Genomic DNA, 24,477 nt, shown 5'->3' with positions numbered 1-24,477 from the left:
CATTTTATTAGAACATCTTTGCTCTCTCGCTGCCCTCCTACAAGTGCCGAATGCAAGCAACAAATACTCTACTGAAAATTTTCAGGAATGAAACTGAGTACATATCTATGCATGTGAATATCTATAAAGTGATTTGTAAAGTGTGATTTAACTAAGTTTTTCAATGCTCTTCAGTTATGGCTTATTAGTGATATTACGTATCATTTTAGCACTACTTGACAACTAAGCCAAGTTCTACTCCACTTCGAAAGACAAACTATCAACAATGAAGGTTGTGCGGTAGCAGAATCGTTGATAACAGGAGATACTTTGTCTTATCTATCTTTTATTATCAAATCCACTTGCATGTATTATATGCATACAGGTATTACATGCATAGTAGGGCTAAGGTATGTGTAGGTAAAATACTTTACATATAACTATTAGCATAAGTGAAGTGGGTATGAAGCACCAAATGATAAAAACAGGGTTTTTCTACTAGCGGTCGTCCCTGAACGGCACGTCAAATCTTCGAATAAATTTCTGGCAAGAAAAAGCTCTTCAAAAAACTAAAACAAAAGAACTATATGCCGTTCGGACGCAGCAGAAAACTGTAGACCCCACACCTGGGGAAAAACATGAGGACGTACATGCCTAATACCCTCCTTGCCATACACTCAAAAGAGGTGTAAGCGCCATTTATATATATGTATATATATATGTATGTATATAAATAAGTTATATTTATATTTGTGCTACTTTTGTGAAGATAAGGTCTCTACTGTTTAGATCGAAAATATTCACTCTAAAGGTAAAAAAAAAACCAAAAAAAAAAATAATAAAATTCTTCTACATTTTAAATATATTCACACTAAATCCGTACAGAACAAAGTTATTTAATTTGAAATTTTGCACTAATATTTTATAACATACTCGTATGTAATCAAATTGAAAAAAATCGTTAATATCTGTTACTTCTACAACTCCAGATTAAGGATGATTGCTTATTACTGTCCTCCTGAATATGTGCACAGTTTATTAATTTCGTTAATTTAAATGATACTAACTACATGTGTATACCACGAATGAAATTAGTTTTGGCGTTTAAAAAAAACATAAACTTAAACAAATATAAACGTTATCAACTCGATTGAAATCGAAACCGAAATCAATGATTGAATAAATTAGTACACTGAAATCATAACATAATTGTCGATAAGTGATTCAATTCCAAAGCAGCCAACGAAATGGATTAAGTTACATCATTTAACGTTAATTTATATAGGTATACACTTAAATGGCCAAATTGAAAACGTGCACTCTTTAATGTAATGAAACATACGAAGGTATGCCTACGTGAATACATATTTCCATGTTTTCCTTCCATGTTTTGTACTCCTTCCCTAACAATAATAATTGTGCTAATCATAAACGCTAACAACTGGTGGCAACACTCCTCTATTCACATCAGCGCCACAGCAAGTGAAAGTGAATTTAAAGCCATATAAAAAGACCACAATACAAAACTCTGAAATTGTTTGCAAAGCGAAATCAACTGAAATACAAATAAAAAGAGAAATAAAACAAAAGTAAAATAACCTAAAGCGCAAGTGCAACAGCGCACTTTTAAACTGAGAAGTGTGGAAGTTTATATTTTGCTAAACAATTTTACGCGGCAAAAAGACAAAAATAAAACCTCGGAAGCAATAAAGCTAGCAGCTGTTAGTTTGAGCCAAAATATGAGCAAAATATTAAATGCAAATACATATGTATGTATGCAGATAAGGCGGAGATATATTACGGTTGTTCGCTTAATAATTTTCATTGTATTAGATTGCTTTCCCTGTCACATTACCCCTATTACTTTGTAGTGATTTCCTGTTTAACATACTTTTACTTTGTTACCAGAAAAAGTATAGTGCAACATTTTGCAAGTGCCAGTGGAGCAACGTAACATGAAGAAGAGGAATCTACTGTTCAAGTTTTTCATACTGCTGGCAACACTATCGTGGCATGTGACAGGTTTGTGAATTTATAAATGATAATATGCACTAATAAATTATTTAAAGGATTATTCAAAATTTATATTTATTACTAACTAGCAAACCCGGCGAACTCCGTTTCGCCACCAGATGGCTTCGTTTTTTGTAACATTTCGTTTGGGGATTAAAAGATGGAGAAAAATTATTTTTTTTGTTTTATATTTCAAATGGAAAAATTTTATTTCATTTCACAATAGTAAAGAATTCATTTCGATTACAAAAATGAAGTGTAATTTAGTTGAACTTCTCTAAGTAAAACATGAATGTGAATACGGTGTAAATACTGAATCGGAGCGTTATACGTGTCCACAAATTATCCGTTTCATTGAAGTACTCTTTGGTAAACCACATTTTTTGTTCTTTGGTCTGACGTTAACACAAACAAATTCAAATTACGCGATATCATAATAGCTGAACCAATTTTGAGTTGCAAGTTATGTGGTGGAAATCCTGGTAACTCCAGAGATTTCAAAAACTCCGTTGAATAATTTACTACATCATTGGGATTTGTATGTCACCAAATCGCCATCGATTTTTGATTGAATGGTGAAATTCAGTGCGTGTACATCATTATTCTTTGCGGCGAGAATTGTTCGTTGACTTAACCAAGCATAATTATGATAATTCTAGATTTCTAGATTTCATCGGTTATTTGCATGTCGGGATTATTCGTTCGAATGCGCAAGCGATGCATGTTTTTTTTTTTTTTATTGAAATGTTATAAATTTTTTATTTACATTCCATAAAGATTACACCTAGGATAAAACTTATAAGTAATTTTCATTTCACAATTTGAAGTAACTTAAACAATATTGACAACTAAGTCTTGAGGTTTCTTTCTTTTTAATCTTCTTTTTACAGTTGCTTCATCGCTTAGTACGGAAGCTTCTGCGTTAATGTGTTTTTTTAACTTTTCAGCATGCTTAACTGCACAGAGATTGGCTGTGTCTGAGACGGTTTTTCAATTTTAATCCTTGTGCAGATCTTCATTACGCACGTACCAGGGAGCTTTAACGATGCCCCTGATTACTCTATTTTGGAGGCGCTGTATAATGTCGCTGTTGGTCTTTGCAGTACATCTCCATAATTGAAGACCATAGGTCCACACCGGCTTTAGCACTTGGTTGTAAATGAGGAGTTTATTTTGAGTTGATAGCTCAGAGTTTCTGCCAATTAGCCATTGGAGTTTTTGCGTCTTTAGATTCAGCTCAGCAGCTTTGATTTTCACGTGCTCTTTCCACTTGAGCTTTACATCTAAAGTCATGCCTAGATACTTTGCGCTATTAGCATTTGGCACTATTGCTGACAAAATATAAACTGGTTTGTAGATAATTTTTTTATTAGTAAAATCCACTGAACTGATTTGGTTTCATTTAGCTTTATGTTCCAATTTTCAGTCCATGTGACAACTTCGTCAATGGACTTCTGCAGTTTCTGGATGGATTCGTTTTCAGTTGATCCAACAGCTAAGATGAATGTATCGTCAGCGAATGTAGCTACTTTGCACATTTTCGGTACTGGCAGGTCTGCGGTATAGAGTAGGTACAGTACTGGGCCGAGTATGCTGCCTTGTGATACTTCGGGTCCAGCGAGGCATGATATCTTCACATATGTCGTCTTTTTATTTGTTCCATAACTCAGTTGGTTGTGAAGGGAAACATGTGGTGATGACTGGTGAATTTAACCTCAAATGCACGATTCACATAATTTACACAGTTCAACTTACCACCTTAAGGACAAATGCCTGCTGTTAAAGTTGAATAAAAATTTGCACAATACGCGTGATTGATTTGATGGTTTCCAATTGAACTATTAGGAAACGAATAATTTTAACCTCAATTTCACAATTTCGCAGTGAACACAATACCGGTTTTAAGTTAGCGTTTGAAAGAACGTGCGCATAATAAATGCCACACGAAATTAACTGAGCAGAGTACATGCTTTAAACCTCACGGAGCCCGAGATCTTTCCAACGAATGCAAAACCGTGGAAATCGGTTAGTGCGAAACAGCGAGACTTTGTAAGGTCCATCATCTAGACCGCTCAGTAAGGCTGGATTCGATTCGAAAACCATTTCCAAATCGGAAACGTTTAATGCTCTACTCGAAACTCATTTTCCGGGTAGTAGAACTCTCTCTGAAGAAGAGAGTGGCATGAACAATAACGGTAGCAACGGTGGAACCTCTAGGTACAGCTGGTATATTGCTAGTCGGATAGTGACAGAGGGGCGGCCGCCGTAGCCGGATGGGTTGGTGCGTGATTACCATTCGGAATTCACAGAGAGAATGTGGTTCGAATCTCGAAAAATATTTTTCTAATAGCGGTCGCCTCTCGGCAGGCAATGGCAAACCTCCGAGTGTATTTCTGCCATGAAAAAACTTCCCATAAAAAATATCTGCCGTTCGGAGTCGGCTTAAAGCTTTAGGTCCCTCCATTTGTGGACCAGCATCTAGACGCACACCACAAATAGAAGGAGGAGCTCGTCCAAACAGCCAAAAAGGGTGTACGCGCCAATTATATAGTATATATATATATATGTAGTGACAAAATAATCTATAAGGTTTTCCTTGTCTTCCTTTGAGAACGGACCTCACGGAATATATCCAGCAATGCTTAACAAGGAGGAGACAGGCTGATTGAGGCCCTGAAAAGGATCATGACATGATAGTGGTCTTAAATGTACCACAATAATGTTTGACATGATATATCAGATATGTATATATAAATTAATTTTCCACTTTGGGACTAGAACCTAATTATTTGAAAGTTATTAAATTCTACAAAATGGGTTCAAGGCCATTATGTTGGATCAAACTATTGCCATTCCACACAGGGTCACCTCACGGGATCTTTTTTTTTAACTAAACGATGTAAGGAAGGCTGATATCGCTCTATTTTAGTAAAATTTAATTTGGGTCGGCTGTTAATGCTTAGAATTATTATCTATAAAGTCATAGATAACGTGAGTTATAGCTTGTAACACAGACGGATTGACGGAAATTCGATATTAATATATAAAAAGTCTACGTGGCTTTTATCCGATCTCAATAATATTTATTTTGTAACTAAATGAGTAGTGGTCCAAGTTTGAGGGACTTTTATTAAGATGATACCGATGTACACACATTTACACAAAAGTAGCCGCGCCTTCACCCATATTTCAAAATTTTAATTGCGGCATACTTAGTTTTCTGGTTTGATTATTTGTACCAAATTGGAATAATTTTCCTTGGTTTATACAATAGTAGAGGTATCATGTATATGTACGTAAATTAAAAAAGCTGGAACGTGTTTTAATTTTACACTGCTTCTTGATGGGGAAAAATACCATTCAAGCGAATACCATTCCAGTGAAAAGTTTTAAGTGGATTCCGCTCCATCAGAAACAACAATAAAACGATAGTTTGCCGACTTTAAAATGGATGTTCAAATGAGGCCGTAACACCAGAAAGCATCGAAAAAATCCACAAAATCGTTTTGAATGATCGAAGAATGAAGTTGCGTGAGTTAGGTTTGTAAAGTTAACAAAAGAACGTTTTGGCTTTATATTGCCATTTTTTGGTGCGTGCAGCCAGCTACATCGAATTATAAGACGTTATCGCGTCAAAAAAATGTGTTTTCTTAGATCCGGAACTTTTCAACCCATGAGTTACATATATAATTTTGAAAAGTTCTGGCTTATTCTCCAATTTTGGTTGTGTATTAGGATACAGTTTTACAAGTAAAGCAGCTTTTTGAAGTTTTTTTTCTCAGATATGCACAAATAAGTAAATATTAAAAAAAACCTTTTGTCCTAAATTTTATATTTAAAGTTCACAGTAGGCATCGAACCCGGGACTAACGGGATGATAGTCACGTACAAATTCATTCGGATATGCTGGCCGTCAGCGAGTGTTGCAATTAATACGCACTGTTGAATTTAGCAGCACATACATTTTTATAATAACTACACGCGAGCAATTAAAATTTTAAAAATAAAGAAAGAAATGGTACCTACATATCCCCATATAGTTAGTATTACATAACGATTTGTACTTATCCATTTGTCGCCTACAATTGAGTGCTGTCGTGTAGCACTGTTCGTAACGTACGTTACTGGACAAGAAAAAAATATTTGCGTGACGGACGATATAAGAAAAAAAATAAAATAAAAATAAACCACGAAGTAATTCACATAATCGTGACTTCAAATTAAATAAATAGATGGTACATATTTGTTCATGTAAAAAAAAATTTGGAAAACGGGCTAATTGGCAAGTTGGGCGGAGTAAGAGCGCCAAGCGATAGAGTTAGGAAAATCGATAAGTTGAGAGCTCTTGGACATTCAATTAACATTTATGTCTTAACTGCATACATATATAATACATATATATAATTAGTGCACACATCCTTAGTTGGATCTTTGATAAGCTCCCCCTCCGATTTATGGTGTTGACTTGATGTTGTTCGACAAATGGAGGTACCTAAATCCAATTGGAGATTTACCATTTACCAGATTTTCTTTCAATTTGGTGTTTCTTGCGTACAGCGAGTTTCGATCCCAGGCACTGAATGAATGAACGAAGATGAGTTTTCTATTTCCACTTCACGATCTTTTGTGCCCTCAACCAGTATTGGCACTGACCTATCTCAGTTTGTCCTTAGGGAAGCACACCTCCATGGTTGCCAAGATGTGAGTCATCTGCAACTGGTCTAGAATACACCAAACAACCGCTCAAACGCTTGATTTCAATATAATAAAGAATGTTTGAGAGGGATTGTTCAGTGATTGATTGTTTGATAAAAAAAAAAATTCTCGTAATACGAATCGCTGCCAAGATGTATATTTTAATGATATTACATCTTTTACGATTATTCGTTTGGCCATGACTTCTATAGGTTTGTTTATTTTTATTTTCTTGTATAAAAATGTTGAATGTAAATATAATTTATTTATGCCAATAATTGGAGTAGATTTCAACTGAAATGAAAGATATGCTATTTTCGAAATGTGAATGCTTACATTTCCGAAATCCGTTTTAATGTGAGTAATGAGAAGTATGTAATAATATAATATATAACTAAAATATATGTGCTGTATTAAAATATATCATTGAACCAAATACCATAAGATTTTGAGGCAAATTTCTTCATACTTGTTTTTATTTGAAGACGAAGTGTAATGGCTTATGTCCTCAATTTCTGACAAGTTATGTTAAATGTGGCGAATTTCAACTTAAATAAAGTGTACGAAAAAATTTAAAGTTGGGCGGGGCAACCCAAAATCCTCTTTTTGAGCTTTCCCAAGGCTAATAGAATAGAATCCAATGGACAATGTCTTTTGCTAACAAGTTCTACTTTGGTCCATATAGGTACCTAATTGAATATCCTTAATTAGTATGGTGGGTGATGGATGAGACGACATTCAAGTGCTTGAGAGAAAGACTCTGGACTTCTAGACTTTTGGATCTTTGCACATTAGCGAGGTCGAATATCACAGATGATGAAACAATGAACTATATGAGCTTTACAGCGATATAGACATATAGTGCAGGGATCGTAATGAATACAAACGCTCCAGCTATGAAACGATGTTATCTTTAAGCAAATAGATTAATAAAACTAATGCAAGACTGAGTCTTGTCGAGGCTCTATGCTTCCGAGTGGAGTGAACAAGGAAACAAAAAATATTTTCAAGATGTGGAAAATCAATATTGCTAAACAGACTTTTTTCTATGATGAGATTTTTGTTAAACAAATTTTTAAGTTTTTTGGAAAACAATGGCACAATAAAAAAATAATAAAAGATTTCTCGTGTCATGCGAAAACTTTATGAATGCATAAAAAAATGCCAAAACATAGAGTGATTGGCGGGTAAATCATATATATGTGTAAATGGTCATTTAAAAAGCACATCCCCGACTAGAATTACAGTGAGGCATGCCGAAGAACAGGTTAGACCCGAATTAGGCAGGCTTTACTGAGGCACGCCTCACTATTACCTTACCAGGCCCACGTTAGACAAGGCAAAGATTAGCATGCCAGAACAATACCAAATTTGGTTGTGGTCACGAAAATCTGTGGCAGTGTCTCACTTAGGTACAAATTGGAATCCCTAACTGATTTGTAGAAGGGCTTCCGGAGTATAACCGAAGTTCGGTTTTTCGAACCTGCGCCTAATGAGGCAGATCTGTGGCGATCCCTTTCGGGACTTGGGCCTAGTTTGGCTGCCTTATGAGGCGCAAATTTGGAATGCGGTCTGCCTCTTTTGCGCCTAATCACCGCCTTACCAAAATTTCTAGTCGGGTCTCTTAATTTTATTCTGCAAACATATCGAATGTATGTTGAAAACCAAAATACCAAGAAAGCCAACGTTGAAATTTGTAATTTTTCGAATTATTTTTGCTCCTCTGGTAAAAGCAAAGACATATTTGAAGCAAAGGCGGGCGGTAATTTCAGCATACTCGTATACATGTATCTAAACGAAAAAAAGTGTCTTTTTTCTAAACTCAAATTCAGAAGTTGAGCGCGTTTTCAGCACAATGAATACTTTTAAAAGCAAAAGACGTAACCGTTTGTCCTTTCTGTCAGCAACTACGTCGCTCCACATAAAAAACAGATTAGTAATTTATTTTGTTTTTACTTATGGTCACTATATTGTCAAAATTTTTCTAGTCTATTTAGAGACAGTTTAGATTAATTTAAACAATTCATTTTGACAATTTACCGACCAAATAAATATAAGCAAATCAAATGAGCTGTTTTATTTTTATTATATACATGTTTAATGTGCCCTGAATATACCAGATAGTCTAAATTATAACATTGATAGTAAATACATACGTTAATCGTACCTTGATGTCAATTTTAGGACCACAAGCTGAAAATGAAGAGGAAATAGGCTTTGAAATTAATTGGTTTACAGAATCGTTATGAATGAACAGATTTTGTGCTGAAATATGAACGAGACGTTATCAATAAAACGGAAAACATTTTGAGACAATTGAAGTCATAAAAGAGAATTCGAAGAACACACTCGAGCTTGACTTGTTTACAGTAGCACAGAAAACAAACTGTGTGACATATCACGCTGAAATTTGCCATGTAAGCTTATAACAGTCCTACCAAAAAACAAAAAATTTATTTTTGCCATATGTCATCCGCGGACCGTTTTATTGATAACGTCTCGTGCATATTTGAGCAGAAGATATATGTTCACTTTTGTTGAATTTAAGCTGTTATGAAAAAAATGTACTTTTCGGATTTAAAAAAAATTATGATTTTAGTGGTGTAAACGCTTTTTTTTAAGTTTTAGTGCTTTTTAAAACTCAAAAGTTAGCATCATTGCATGCAATTCTAAAGCCCAAGAATTTGCGAGTCCCATTGTCTCTAGTGAAAAGAAAATGTGTGTCCGCTTATTTAATTTCCCACAAATCTCACCTGTTTTTGTTTGGCTTTCTTTTTGCGTTCTAGTTTTGAGCAGAAGAATTTTTTTACACAGGTTCATAGCTTTTCAATGAGAACATCATACATTCTTGCATTGTCGCTAAGTCAAAGCATTTTATTCTAATGCCTCGTTTTTCCATCTTCAGTGGGGGTTTCCCGACTCAAGAGCATATATATGTATGTAGGAAAACAACACTACGGCTACTTCTTTCTTGGGAATTCTGTATATTTATTTCATCCACATCTTTCATGCTATTGTCAGCTTGAGGCTCTCATACTCGTATAACATGCTACTTCTTACTTTCTATTCTTCTTATAACCTTTTCTTGCCATGACGCTTCGTTTTCCGTTCACTTAACAAGGTTGTATTATCGATTCTACGAGTATATTTTTTTACATACAGTCTGCCAAAGAAGTACCGGGAATTGTTCAAAACGCAAAATAGTTGTTTAATCATCAAAATTCATTTTGTCGCCTTCAAAATAGGCTTCTTTCGAAGCAATACATATATGCCAACCATTAGTCTAGTCATCAAATTACCTTTTAGAAGAGTTTAAAGAGGTTTTCTTCAGCTCTATCGACTCAAAGCGGCGTCCGCGGACTGGGAATTTGGCAATTTAAGTTTTGGGAAAAGGAAAAAGTCACAGGGGGCTAAATCCGGTGAATACGGTGGTGGTTCGATGATATTTGTAGAGTTTTTGGCCAAAAAAGTGTTCACAATATGAGCCTTGTGAGACGGTGCGTTATCATGGTGCATGATCCATGAGTTTTCTTTCCACAAATTGCGCTGTTTCCTACGCACATTCTCTCTCAAACGTCGCATAACTTCCAAATAATATTCTTTATTTACCGTAGAACGATTTGGAACGAATTTGGAGTGCACAACACCGTGATAATCAAAGAAAACGAGTAGCATGACTTTCCCTTTTGATTGACTTTTACATGGTTTCGGCACGTTGGGTTTCGGCTCATGTGGATAACGCCATTCCGCCGCCTGTTGACTGGTTTGCATGTCAAACAAATATACCCACGTCTCATCACCTGTTATGATATGCTGGATAAACGTTGAGTCCGAATTCACTTGCTCAAGCATGTATTCAGGGGGGAGCCTGGTTTATGAGGTCAAAAAATTGCATCTCTTTGCGATTTTTTTTTAAGGAAAAAATTAATTTAGCACTGCGAAGTTTTTTCTATCTTTTAATGAACATTTAAAAAGTATAAACAATTTTTGTATTGGTTAAAATAAGTTGAAAAAAATGTTTAACATAGAAATTAGTAGAGCGCTGCAACGCTGGAGTTTCCAACTGGCGTACAAGATACAGCTCGTATTTATTATCTAAAGCAAAAAATTCAAATGGATTTCTAATTATCATGATTTTTTATGATTTTAGATGAACTAAGAAAAGTGAGAGAAATTCCAAAATTTCAACTTTTTGGAGGTTTTAAAGAAAAAAATGCCTTTCTATAAAAAAAAATTCACTTCAACTTGGCAAAAAAATCTCGAAAAATTTTTTTTTTCATCTATTTTGTTAGTTCAAATAGAAGATAATTTAATACTGAAGGGAACAAGCTATGATTCATTTCAAAAGGTTTATTAGTTTTTTTTCATTCATGTACGCCAATTCAAAGAAATCATAAAAATGAAAAGTCGAGAAAAGAAGATAAAGTTTATACTATAGCTGTCCGGTCACAGCGTAACTACCTAACGCTCGCCTACCTTTGGCTTTGTATCTACGGAAATATTGAGAATTAGGCTCTGTAACTTTGTGTGAATATTCTGAAATATATTAGGAATCGCTTAAAACGAAAAAAAAAATTGATTTTTTTGACCCTATAAACCAGGCTCCCCCCTTCAGCCACCTTCTTCCGATGAATTTTTTGAAAGAAACTCAACTCTCTTGGAACGAGTCGAGCAGCCACGCGTCTCATGCCCAATTGATTTTGAAAAATATTGCAAATCGATCCGTGAGACACGCTAAGGTCACGAGCTACCTCCCTCAAATTTAAATGATGGTTTTCCAGCACAAGCTAATTGACAGATCACGCTTATACAGGGTTGGCCATATTAAACTGACCCATTGAGTAACCCTATAACTTTTTACTGTAATTTCAGATCAGCTAATGACATACCGCGTTGGAAGCGTCAGTCGAAGGAGATTTATACCATGAAACAGTACACCCCAATAGAACGCGCTGAAATTGTTCAGCTGTACATTCAAAATTCCTTCTCGATTGTAAAAACGCAACGTGCGTGGAGAAAAAAAAATAAAGTGAAAAGTGCGCCGTCAAAGAACGCAATCAAGCAAATACACAAAAGATTTTTGTCTTCCGGCACTGTGGCTAATACCCGACGTCCAAATAAAAAGCGGCCAAGACGATCTAACGAAAATATCGCGGCCGTACGAGCCAGTATCGAGTCATCGCCGCGAACGTCAGGTAATCGTCGTTCTGCTCAGTTGGACATCCCTCGGACCACTCTACGACGTATCATTCGTTTGGATTTGGGGATATTCCCGTACAAAATACAACTAAATCAACAACTGTTGCCGGCCGATAAGCCTCGTCGCTTGGAATATGCCAATTTTGTCGTCCGAATGGCCCAAACTGATGAGGATTTTTGGCATCAAATCATTATGAGTGATGAGGCCCATTTCTCCTTGAACGGAACCGTAAATAAGCAAAATTGCCGTTTCTACGCCACTGAAAACCCTCAAATTATTGAAGAGGTACCTCTCCACGACCAAAAAGTTACAGTCTGGTGTGGCATTTGCGCTGATATGGTCATTGGGCCGTTCTTCTTTGAAAATGGTCAACACCAACCATTGACCGTCAATCAAGAGCGTTATCGGGCCATGATAACCGATTTTGTGATGCCGATTGTTCGTGAAAATGGTATGGAGCACTTCTGGTTTCAGCAAGATGGCGCACCACCACACTCAGCACGAGCCACCGTCAACTTATTGAAGACTTTGTTCCCTGGCCGTTTGATATCAAAAAGCGGCGATTTTGACTGGCCGCCACGATCACCGGATTTGACGCCACCGGACTTTTTTCTTTGGGGCTATTTGAAATCTAAGGTTTACGTCAACAAGCCAAAGACACTAGGCGCACTTAAGGCCAATATCCGACGGGAAATAGCCGCCATATCGGCCGAGACGCTGGCCAAAACTATGGAAAACGCCGAAAAACGGGCACATTACGCTATACGAGCTAAGGGCGACCACTTGCGCGATATCATATTCAAAAAGTGATGTAAACGAATCTCCTTGAACTAAATTAAAAGTTTTTCACAATGAAACACAAAAAAATGTTTCTTTTTCCATATTTTTTTAATAATCACATGGGTCAGTTTAATATGGCCAACCCTGTATGTGCAACACGCGCTTTTTAAATGAACAATTCTCGGGATTTTTTTGGACAGAATGTACATATATAATTATTTTCATATAATACGATTATTACGGCCACCTAGCGGGCCCAAATAAACTTATAAGCATTCCCTAGTGTATCCAAATCTCAATGGAACAAATAAATACATTTAGTCACATGAATTATTATGAATAGCAGCACGAAACATTGCTGCACCAATTTTTTTTTAAATTCCTTTCACCCTGGGAGTTCGAGCCTCTACAGATATAAAGATGTACAGCCTTGTGATATCTTACGTCTTAAATACGTCTCTCTCATTAAGTCCAAATATTTTCCTTTTGATTTGTGTCCAATTATTTTGCAGAACCGTAAAAAAAAGTTTTTTATGTCAATAATATAATTATGTTCTAAGAAAAGTGATTGCTAAATAATCGATTGTAGTTGAAAATTAAAAGCTATTATACTTTGCTTAAGGTCACAGAGGATGTGATATAAAGACACCTTGGCTGTAAATTTGTATTTGGCTGTATTTCTTTTATTGAGTAATGTGTATGATTATCACTCTTTACAGTTACTTCAAAAATTCGATTTGTAATAGTCATCAAGTGATTTAAGGTGGCTTAAAGAAGTTGTAAACCAAATTGCTTTAACCGCTAACCATATTTATCACTTCCTTACTTGTTATTACCTTGTATTATGGACTCATATCAGAACTTTTTTTCAGCTCTCTTGCCTTCGCCATTACCATTAAAAAGTATAAAGCAGTGTTCGCTACATAATTTAAATTTAAGTCTATCATAAGGCCTTGATCTTTCTCATACAATGTTTAGTTTGCATTTTTCCCTTTCCCGTCTTTCATTTGAAAGCTATGTATTTGTGCTCAACAATTTTAAAATAAATATCAACAAATATAAATGTATCTCAAAGTCCCAAAGATATAAAAAGGTAACTTTATTTGTGGTCGTTGCCTAACAAATATTCAAATGGGTTTGAGGTTGTTTTGCTAAATGTCTTACAAAGTTCACTTTGTCATACTACAACAACAGTTAAAAGTTATTTTGTTCCTTACTTATGTACTCACATACCTATTTTACGATGATTATTATATTTGCACTTCATAACTTCTCTAAAATAATTTAAATTATTTGACTAAAGAAATAAAAATATTTAATGACTATGAATACGTACAGTTTACTTCAACTACTTATAGAGTTCCAAATACAAGTACATCTGTTTTAGTTACTCATGAGATTTAATGATATTTAAATAAAAAAAAAGGCCATATAAATTTAATTTATGAACTGAATTTGCGTATGCAGTTGCGAATCCAGAAAACCTTTTTAAATATTAGGTAGTTTTTTTAATTAGTTTAAAGTTGAACGTTCTTTTTAAACCATCCGGTAGCTTTAATAAGCGAGTAAAGCTTCGTTAGTTTTAGATGCGCCCGCTATATCCGCTACATGTCATACCAAGAGTGCGGAGCCTCCTTCTGGCTTAGCCTCACACTTACATAAAAGGTGTCTGACTGTTTCCTCTTCGCCTGTGTTAAGACAGTGAAGTGTCCTCATTTGTGCATAATACTCTCGTTTTTATTACCATAAGTCCCTCTTTTATGGCAGTGACTTGCGCCTGAAATACCCTGCAATGATCAGGTAGACGAAATGATTGGCTAACTCCAAGTTTATCGGAGTAAACCGCTCCACCTACTCTGTTGTCTAGCTTTGAGACATCTGCATAGATGTTTATATCATTTTCTTTAATAATAAGCTTAATCTAAGAGCTGACTTGGCAGCTTTTTGCTTGCCGAATTGCTCTATTGGTAATATGTTGAGCATAATGTAGATGTAGTTCTAAAGGTCCCGCAGATGCAAAGTGTGGCCATTCTTTATACATCTACCATGGTCTTTTGATATATTTCTTATCTAAAGCCGGCCACCATACTAGTATACCGCATGTTAGGATTGGTCTTACTATCGCTGTGTAAAGCCAATATACGATAGAGGGGGAAGATCCCAACTTAGTCCTTTTAACTTTTTCCAAGAGTAGAGTGCTATTGTCGCTCTTTTTACTCCATCTTCGACATTTGACGTAAATCTGAGTTTCCTGTAGACTTAAGTAGCGCGTTTCATTACTAAATGACAGTGCCGTACCACCTAGAGTCGGAGGAGTTATTCCTGGAATCCTATGTTTTCTAGTAAATAAAATGAGTTCAGTTTTGTTTGCGTTGAAGCTAAGCCATTTGCTTTTGGCCAGTTTTCAACAATGTTTAGTAAATCCTGCATGATTTTACAAAGTGTTGGGAAATTTCCGTCTTACTACCATTGTAACATCAACCGCATAGGCTATGACGTGTTGTCCCCACTACTCTAGGCTCATTAGCAAACAGTTTATTGCCAGCACCCAGAGGAGGGGATTCTTATCTTTGAATTCCCTAGGGTTGCGATCTCAAATCTGCTCATGAGCATGTTTTTGATGAACTTAACCAGAGCCCCGGAGATCCCGAAACAAATTTAAAAATTAAAATTGAAATGAAATTATCAAAAATTGAAAGATGAAAATAATAAAGGTGAAAACCATAATTACAACGTTGTGTAAAAAGTATTGTAATTTTTCAAAACTCATACCTCTAGTTCCATTGGAGCTGAAAACTTCTTTCTGAAGTTAAGAGAATGCATTTTGTAAATAAAACTAATTTTAATACAAGCAAATTTTTATTATTATAACTAATTGAAATGTTTAATTCGAGTTGTAATGTAGAGAATATTTCACGTTCCTGTAAACAACACAAATAAAACTCATATGACAGCATGTTGGGAGTTTGAATATTATAGAAAATGTTAAATTTTATACGGCATAATCATACTGGACACATTTCAAGCTTAATTAGCAACTCTTTTACTTAGTAATTACAATAGGTAGCAGTTGATACAATAGTTTTTCCGTTCCTTATAAATACGTTTATGGTTAAAAGTAATTCGACGGTTATATTAAAAACTCGCTACGTTAAAAAATGCATTCTTTTAACTTCAAAATGAAACCAAAAACAAGTTACGACTTTGGAATATGAGTCTCCAAGCAAGCAAAAAAAAAAAACAAAAAAAAACATATTAAAATTTGTATCCCCTCTACTTTTCAAAATATAAAAAGAGTCTTCGAATACGTACGAGTACATACCTCAGCCCTAGAATTGTTGAATCTTTAATTCAAATTCACTGCGCTGAAAAATGTAAATTGGAGAGCTTCCTAATGGCTAAGCTTTCATAGGAAATTTGTAAAAATTGAGTTTGAAATTACTTAGAGTAAGAATGCGCATACAAATTTTTGACTTTATGCTTATTTACTTACCTTCGATATATGGTATGGTATACAAGCTCACTAGGTCGGGTCGATTTGTGGGGAGGCAAAAAAGTCGCCCATTGCTCTGTGAAAATCATATTCTAGGGATCAAAATAAGAAACTTTGCCGAAGGAACCATACCTCTAAAACGAATTCTGATGTCCCCCAATTTGGGTCGAACTTTTTAGTTTCTTTTCTTATGTAAAGGCCAAAAAATGGTGATATTTTGAAATGATTGTATGGGGAACCCCCAAGGGGAGTTCCAGGGGGAGTGTCACTGGCATGGGTGGATCGGCCGTCCAAAGTTAGTGGGGGTCGGTCATACATTTGGACTCGATTGGAGCACTCTAAATGGGTCAAAGTGGGATTTTTCGTTCGACCCAAATTGGGGGACATCAGAATTCGTTTTAGAGGCATGGTTTCTTCGGCAAAGTATCTTATTTTGATCCCTAGAATACGATTTTCACAGAGTAATGAGCGATTTTTAAATCGACCCGCCCCAAAAGCTCACTATCTCCCCAGCACTCACAAGACTCACAACACTTCTGCATTCTGCTGTCAACTCCTTCAGGACATGTGTCTCTTTCTCTTTAACAACTTCAATGGACTTAAATCTCGATCCTTTTAATGCAGATTTCATCTTAGAAAAGAGATATAAGTCTAATAAGATCCAACCTACTAATCTAACACCATTTTGATAAGATTTACATATAATAGTGGTTCATTGCAATCGTGGAGAGCCCACGACTGATTCCTCCACAATTTGGATCATGTTTTTATTGTTTTACGTCTCGGACTTTATTCTTGTTATTCAATAGTCGATCCTCGTACTCTCATAACTCCAAATGGGGACTCCTTTGGTATTGTAGATATATTTCGACTCTCTTCTCTCTCTCAGGTTAGGTATTTTACTGTGCTTTTATTAGATTTTATTTTTTGTGACTATTTAAATTGTATAGATATTTGCTTGAAACTCTTCCTAAATATAATATCTATGTAAATAAGAATAATTCAAATCCCATCATTTTTAGCTTGTTCAGAGGCACAGGAAAATCATCTTCCTACGAAAGACATTCTCAAAGATGCTTCAGCTAAAAGATTTACCAAAAATAACGATATTGTACGAGCTGTACGAGAATCAATTCGACAACATGAACTGTTGCAGCAACGCAATAAAAATCGCAGGTATGAAAATAGATACATATGTGTTGGATGCTACTTACAAAATATGCGATTTCACTTTATAAGTTGTTTATTCCTATATTTAAGATCAAAACGTGCCGTGAAGCGCGTTTGTTATGGAGAACTCGGTTGTTTTGAGGACTCTGGTCCTTTTGCGTACCTGGAAATGTTACCCTCGTCGCCTGAGGATATCAACACGAAATTTTATTTTTACTCCACAAAGAATCGTTCAGAGAGACCACTCATGGAGTTGCCTTTTCTTAACATGACCAACGCTTTTGACAGTATCGCAAGGGCTTCGCATTCAATACGACGCAGGGCAGGTTCGACAAATGATACACTCGATGAACCCACAGCTACGACAACTACAACGACAACAACAAAGCGAAGCGTCTTTAAAAGCACTCCACTGTCGCTTGATGAGCTACATGGTTTCGATGAGCTATCGGTGCGTGTGATCGTGCATGGTTTCGGCTCTGCTTGCCCGCATGTATGGATTTATGAAATGAAGACGGCGTTGATGGCGGTGGTAGGTTATAAATTAGATATTTTAAATTCCAAATTTGTACTTTTGTTCATTGTAGGAAGACTGCATTGTTATATGCGTGGATTGGGAGAACGGTGCCACTTTTCCGAATTACGTGCGCGCTGCCTCCAATACTCGTCTAGTTGGCAAACAATTGGCCATGCTTTTACATAACTTGAAAGAGTATAAAGGTCTGAACTTCTCCAGGACACATCTAATTGGTTTTAGTTTGGGAGCACATGTGTCTGGTTTTGCTGGCTCTCAATTACCGGGCTTAGCTCGTATCACTGGTTTGGATCCTGCAGGCCCGCTTTTTGAAGCTCAACATCCTAAGGTCCGTCTGGATAGTACAGATGCGGAGTTTGTGGATGTTATACATTCGAATGGGGAGAACTTAATACTAGGAGGGTTGGGTTCATGGCAGCCAATGGGACATGTGGATTTTTATCCGAATGGAGGGCGCGTGCAGACGGGTTGTTCGAATTTATTCGTAGGCGCAGTAACGGACTTCATTTGGTGTAAGTGGAAAGAGAGATTAATGAAAACTTTTTCGATAGTTATGATTTAATTTTGAGATATACATAAATCCCCAACAACCAGTTTGAAAGTTAGCATAAGTATATTTTTTAAGTTTACGTAAGATTAATGTTCGGCATCCTACATATACTCCACTGTTATCTCTCTTATTTACAGCTGCCCAAACGGCCGACGAGGAGGAGGGTCGTTCTCTCTGCAACCATCGGCGTGCATACAAGTTCTTCATCGACTCTGTCGCTCCGCGATGTATGTTTCCCGCTTATCCATGTAACAGTTATGATGATTTTATTAAAGGCGACTGTTTCCCATGCGCCCAGAATGATGAAGACATCGCTGAAGGGGTGCCACGTTGCGGTAATATGGGTTATTATGCTAATCGATCCACAGGTCGTGGACAACTATATCTAGTAACACGAGAAGAAGAGCCATTTTGTGCGCATCAATTTAAGCTGGAGATATTTAACTCGTTCAATGACCTGCCTCTAAGGACGATCGGCCGCTTAGAAGCCACACTCGAAGGTGAGGGTGGGTTAAACGAAACATTCAAGATATCAGAGTGAGTTTCTTAATATACTCTCTTATTCTAAAAACCAACTCTTTCTAATCGATAACTAATTTAACAGAAAAGACGACTCAGAATTCTTCGCTGGTGATATTGTTTCGAAAATTATAGTTCCACACCCAGCTTTGGGATTTCCAACCACCCTCAGTTTGCATTACAAATCCTATAGCGGTTGGTTGTCCAAGGGCCTGCCGCATTGGGATATTGATAAGGTTGTATTAACTGATAGCTTTGGTCGCTGTCATTCACTTTGCAAGCCATCAACAAAACTGTCGTCCGGCACACCAGTGCGTCTAAAACTGCTATCGGGGAATTGTGAGTTGGAAAACCAAGAAGAGTATGGTGCTTATAATGTGCCCACTACTTCGGTACCGGACTCTAGCGGACAAGAGAGCGCGCATAATGCGGAAACTGATAGCATAGATGCCGCCAAGCAGAGCAAAGTTTATTTTAACTTTGGTACTACCTTCCGGTTGGACGAGAATAGCTCATATGCTGACCATGATTTACCTTGGCAACCCATTTTAGAAGGGTCAAACTCATTAGACAAAGACGTTGGCGAGTCGAGTCGTAGTCTCTCCATCGAACCGACTGAAATTTTTGAACCAGTTTTAAATGAAGCCCGACTTGGACTCAAGAATGCACGTAATCTTCAGGAATATGGTGCAACAACAGAAGAGATTGTTGAGCCAGTTTTAAAAGCGACAACACCAAGGGTAAAGAAAGCGAAAGAAATGGTCTTCACTGATCCAACGTTGGTCACAAAAGCGCCTGAAATCATAAAAATAGCCGCACCTGTCGTACGTAACGGACCAGAGTCCGTTTTACAGGAGGAAGCTATCACTGTCCAATTGCTTCCGTTCCGTCTTGGCGATCTGCTACAACGCGCGGAACGTTATGCTAGAGAAACACTATTACCATTGATATCCGTGCAAGCACCGAAATTCTTCGGCTTCAATGTGGGCGGCAGTAAGGTTGGTGATAGCGAGGAACCAGCACCTCTGAAGGAAGAACCACGTAAACCACGATATATTCCACGCTTTGAAGAAACTTTGTTTTTGCGCGATAAACGCGTGGAGCAAAATCGAACTTCATTCAAACCGATAACAGACCTCACAACAGCTGAATCGAAGACGCAACGTAACATTTTTAAGCTTATGAGGGTGGATAAAACGGGGAAGGCTGGGAGCAATAGTGACAGTAGGAGTAGCGTGGATCGATTCGGTCAAAAGCGCGCACTCAGCGATGTTACCTATTACACGAATGTGATGCTCACTGAGTCGCGAGCATTGCGACCCGAAGATCCCAGCTATGAGCCCGTATTTATAGAATTACCCACATATAAGCCGGGGAAGGCAGCGCGAAATAGCCGAGGAATCCAAACAACGTTAGCTGAACGAAAGCCTTGAAAATTTGTGTCATTTAAAATCAAATAAAAGCTCTTAGACTTCATCACAAAGCTTTGGAATTTCTTAGTTCATTGGCGTTGGTTTAACTAAAAAATTTAACAATAGATTATATTAATTGTATAAAAAACAAAAATATTATTGTCAATACTATCATCAAGCCACCAATCATTTTAATCTGTTTTTACATCCAACTAAAGCTATGATGGAAAAACATGGCTCTCCGTTTCCCCTCCACGCATTTGTAAGACAATATTTAATTTAATTTCAACCTAAGAAATTTTCTGTAAATATTTTCAAATCTCTCACTGTTTTCCTTTTAATTTGTATGTAATACGTAATAATTAATTGAAATAAGGAAATAATAATATTGAAAAAATGTGTAATGTATAAGTAAAATTAAATTAGGAATGCATATTTTAGGCGAAATAAATTATTTAATTTTAAAGAAAAGAATCGAAATGTGACCGAGGTTTTTTTTAACTAATTAGGCCTTTTACAGGAATGGAAAATATACAAATGAATTCCTCGGGGGCACTTTGGGAGGTAGAAAAATGAAAGGCGAAGCCAGCTGGTGGCGAAACGGAGTTCGCCGGGTTTGCTAGCATATATACCTATATATATAATTGGCCCGTACACCCGTTTTGGGTGTTTGCCCGAGCTCCTTTTCCTATTTGTGGTGTGCGTCTTGATGTTGTTCCACAAATGGAGGGACCTACAGTTTCAAGCCGACTCCGAACAGAAGATATTTTTTATGAGGAGCTTTTTCATGGCAGAAATACACTCGGAGGTTTGCCATTGCCTGCCGAGGGGCGGCCGCTATTAGAAACACTTTTTTTCTTCATTTTGGTGTTTCACCGAGATTCGAACCTACTTTCTCTCTGAATTACGAATGGTAGTCCCTCATTCGGCTAAGACGGCCGCATTGAATGAATTATTTATAAAAAAAAATTGGAGGAAATTAGATATGTATATAAGCGTCAAGGCGCAAAAACCAAAAAAGAACATTTGTTAATGAAAACGAATAAATCCAAATCACAACGAAGCAAATAAAGGCATATAGTGCATGAAAATAATAAGTAGATACACAAGTAATAAACAAGTAAAATACATTTGATTTCGACTTGTCGCTTATTTTCAAGAAATTGTTCTAAAATTCAAAAATATTCTATTAGTTTTTGTGTAAAATTTCAGTTGTCAAAAAAATTGTTTTCGCCAATAATTGAATTATTTTCCAGTGATTGCTAAAAGGCCCCCTTTCTCGATGGTAGATGAACATTACAAGCTACATTGTTTGGACAAGTGATAATTTTTGATTTACTTGATTAAGGCCGAAGAGGAAAATGACGTTTGGGCAATAAGCAATTATTTGTTTTATTCAATAATGTGTACGACGACCGTTCTTTACAATTATTTAAAGAATGTGATTTGGGATTAAGTCATAAGGTGATGTAAGATAGTTTAAAGAAATCGGCACAAATTAATTTTTAATTTAATAATTTAATTTAGCGAATAAAGTATGTGAACAGCAGGCACGCAGAATCAACCCACGATTTCTCCTATTATTTCCAAGTGTTGTATGAAAATGGAGACGTAAGCACAATATTATTTTGGGCAACGAACGTATCAAACATTATAAAATATATTTTGCATAAATTTTCAATTTTTTCCAACCCTTCTTTCATTTTGCAATGCTTTGGGATTACGGTCCTAACAGGTTCAACTCTTCTCGCAAACACTCCTAAAATCTTGCCTTCTCGCCAAACGCATTTTTATTAAAATTTTCCGCAATGCTTGTGCCCATCCTAGAAATGTAAGTTTGTTAAATTTTTACTATCTGTACATAAAAAAGAACAACCAAATGCATCTTTAAATATCCGCCCCAAATTAAATTTCGAATCCTAAATGGAGTAAAAGTTTTATTCCGTTTACGTTCGACCTTTAAAAGAACTCTAGAAAATTTAGGGAATTACATAGACAGCAACAACTCAGAATACCCTATTTGAGTTGATAAAACCAGATTGAGTTGAAAGTGCATAACTACACGCGACCTTATTAATGGTGTAAAGTAAAAAAGAGACTATTGTGAATGAGCTCCTGGAAAATACTTGGGAAATTCCAGCTTAACGTCAAACTGCTGGATAAAACCAGGTGCATCCGTACTAGGTGATAGCAGTAGACTAGCTTGACATGTTTTGTTGTATGTGATGGTCGCAATGTCAAAGTGATATGCGTTTCAGTTGTTGTTTCATTTGTTTGTTTACAGATGAATTGAAATTTTAACATACAAACCAACGCCTTGCAGGTATTTAGTATATATGTATATATATTAATTATTTAATATATTAATGGTGGCCGTCGTAGCCGAATGGGATGGTGCATAACTACCATTCGGAATTCACAGAGAGAACGTAGGTTCGAATCTCGGTGAAACACCAAAATTAAGAAAAAAAAAAAACATTTTTCTAATAGCGGCCGCCCCTCGGCAGGCAATGTCAAACCTCCGAGTGTATTTCTGCCATGAAAAACCTCCTCATAAAAATATCTGCCGTTCGGAGTCGGCTTGAAACTGTAGGTTCCTCTATTTGTGGAACAACATTAAGACGCACGCCACAAATAGGAGAAGAAGCTCGGCCAAACACCCAAAAAGGGTGTAGGCGCCAATTATATATATATGTATATATATTAATTATTTATATATACTTATGTATATATACATATATATCTATAATTGACGCTTACACCATTTATTGGGTGTTTGGCCGATCTCTTCCTCCTATTTGTGGTGTGCGTCCTGATGTTGTCCCACAATTGGAAGGATCTGTAGTTTTCAGCCGACTCTGAACAGCTAATGATTCCATTTTATGAGGAGCGTTTTCATGGCAGAAATAGACTCGGAGGCCGACGGGCGACCGCTATAAGAAAATATAGTATTTTTAACCATTTGGTATTTCATGTGTACTTCCGCTTGTTGTTGTTATACTTCCGGTAGCCCCGCACCAACTTATTCGGCTATGGGGGCCAGCCAGGTGTATAAAGTAGCAATTAAATTTAGCTTTGAAATCGAGTATTAGCCAGGTGAAAGTGTCTTAGAACTTTTTCGATTGATACCAATGAATGCTTTTTTGTAAAATACTTTGAGTGCTACTTACCTTCCGCACAAATATGAACGTGCACGCGATAGAGCAGAGTTCCTATAGGTTGTCTGCAACATTTTTAAGGCGTCTGAAGCCGAAATTTTGTTGGAATAACAAAATTTCAAACAAATTCTTTGTTCAACTTGAATTTCCATCGTTAAATTCGAAGAACACACTCGAGCTTGACTTGTTTACAGTAGCACAGAAAACAAACTATGTGACATATCACGCTGAAATTAGCCATGTAAGCTTATAACAATCCTACCAAAAAACAAAAAATTTATTTTTGCCATATGTCATCCGCGGACCGTTTTATTGATAACGTCTCGTTCATATTTGAGCAGAAGGTATAGGAGTATTTATTTATTTTTTTGTTAATATATGCAGTTGTTGATAGCACAAAGTAAAAACCACTTTAATTAAATAAACGCACACATAACCAATATCTTTTTTTTAATTATTTCTTCTTTTATTAAGACTTATACCAAATTTCCATTTTGGTTTGTTAAGCTTGTCTGTCTTCTTTCACTTTTCTAGTACGTTTACAATAATTATTTCTGTATACACTTAATAAATTTCAAGTTACGTTACGCTTTTTATATATTGTATGTATATATCTTTTCTTTACAAACAAATATTTTATTAAATAATTTACAACTGTATTAAAAAATTTATCTTTCCTTTTATTTCACTCTAATAATTATATGTATCTACTATTTCAAGTTATGGCTTGTTCTTTTTTCCGTGACGGTGAAAGGTTTCAAAAATATAATTTATGATTTTCGAGTGCTTTATACGTGAAATTTAATATACGCTTCCTTTTCGCGAGCGCCTATGCGCTTCACAGACTCATTGATGTAAGTGCAAAAACAAAATATTCTCGAAATTGTTGTATTATTAATTGTTCTGCTCACAAGCCTTTTTCAAATCATTGCAACGTAGATATGAATATAATTAACAAAACAAAAAAGTCAGA

The 24,477-nt window shown here is 36.2% G+C and overlaps 1 protein-coding gene across 1 annotated transcript in view; it reads left to right on the top strand.

Moving 5' to 3' along the window:
* The window catches only part of LOC128858526 (uncharacterized), an 86,208-nt gene extending 65,422 nt beyond the window's left edge, over nucleotides 1-20,786 (top strand). The window contains exons 2-7 of the mRNA XM_054094891.1: nucleotides 1,888-2,001; nucleotides 17,183-17,336; nucleotides 17,421-17,862; nucleotides 17,918-18,377; nucleotides 18,553-18,952; nucleotides 19,020-20,786. Coding sequence (XP_053950866.1) covers nucleotides 1,935-2,001; nucleotides 17,183-17,336; nucleotides 17,421-17,862; nucleotides 17,918-18,377; nucleotides 18,553-18,952; nucleotides 19,020-20,367 — 2,871 coding nt within the window. The 5' untranslated portion in view covers nucleotides 1,888-1,934 and the 3' untranslated portion in view covers nucleotides 20,368-20,786. The remainder of the gene's footprint in view (nucleotides 1-1,887; nucleotides 2,002-17,182; nucleotides 17,337-17,420; nucleotides 17,863-17,917; nucleotides 18,378-18,552; nucleotides 18,953-19,019) is intronic.
* Nucleotides 20,787-24,477: the final 3,691 nt, after the last annotated feature.

The sequence above is a fragment of the Anastrepha ludens genome, chromosome 3 (genome assembly GCF_028408465.1).
Source record: "Anastrepha ludens isolate Willacy chromosome 3, idAnaLude1.1, whole genome shotgun sequence".
Lineage (NCBI taxonomy): Eukaryota > Metazoa > Arthropoda > Insecta > Diptera > Tephritidae > Anastrepha > Anastrepha ludens.
Note: the sequence above shows the minus strand (reverse complement) of the source record. Positions and strands in the feature narration are given on the sequence as shown.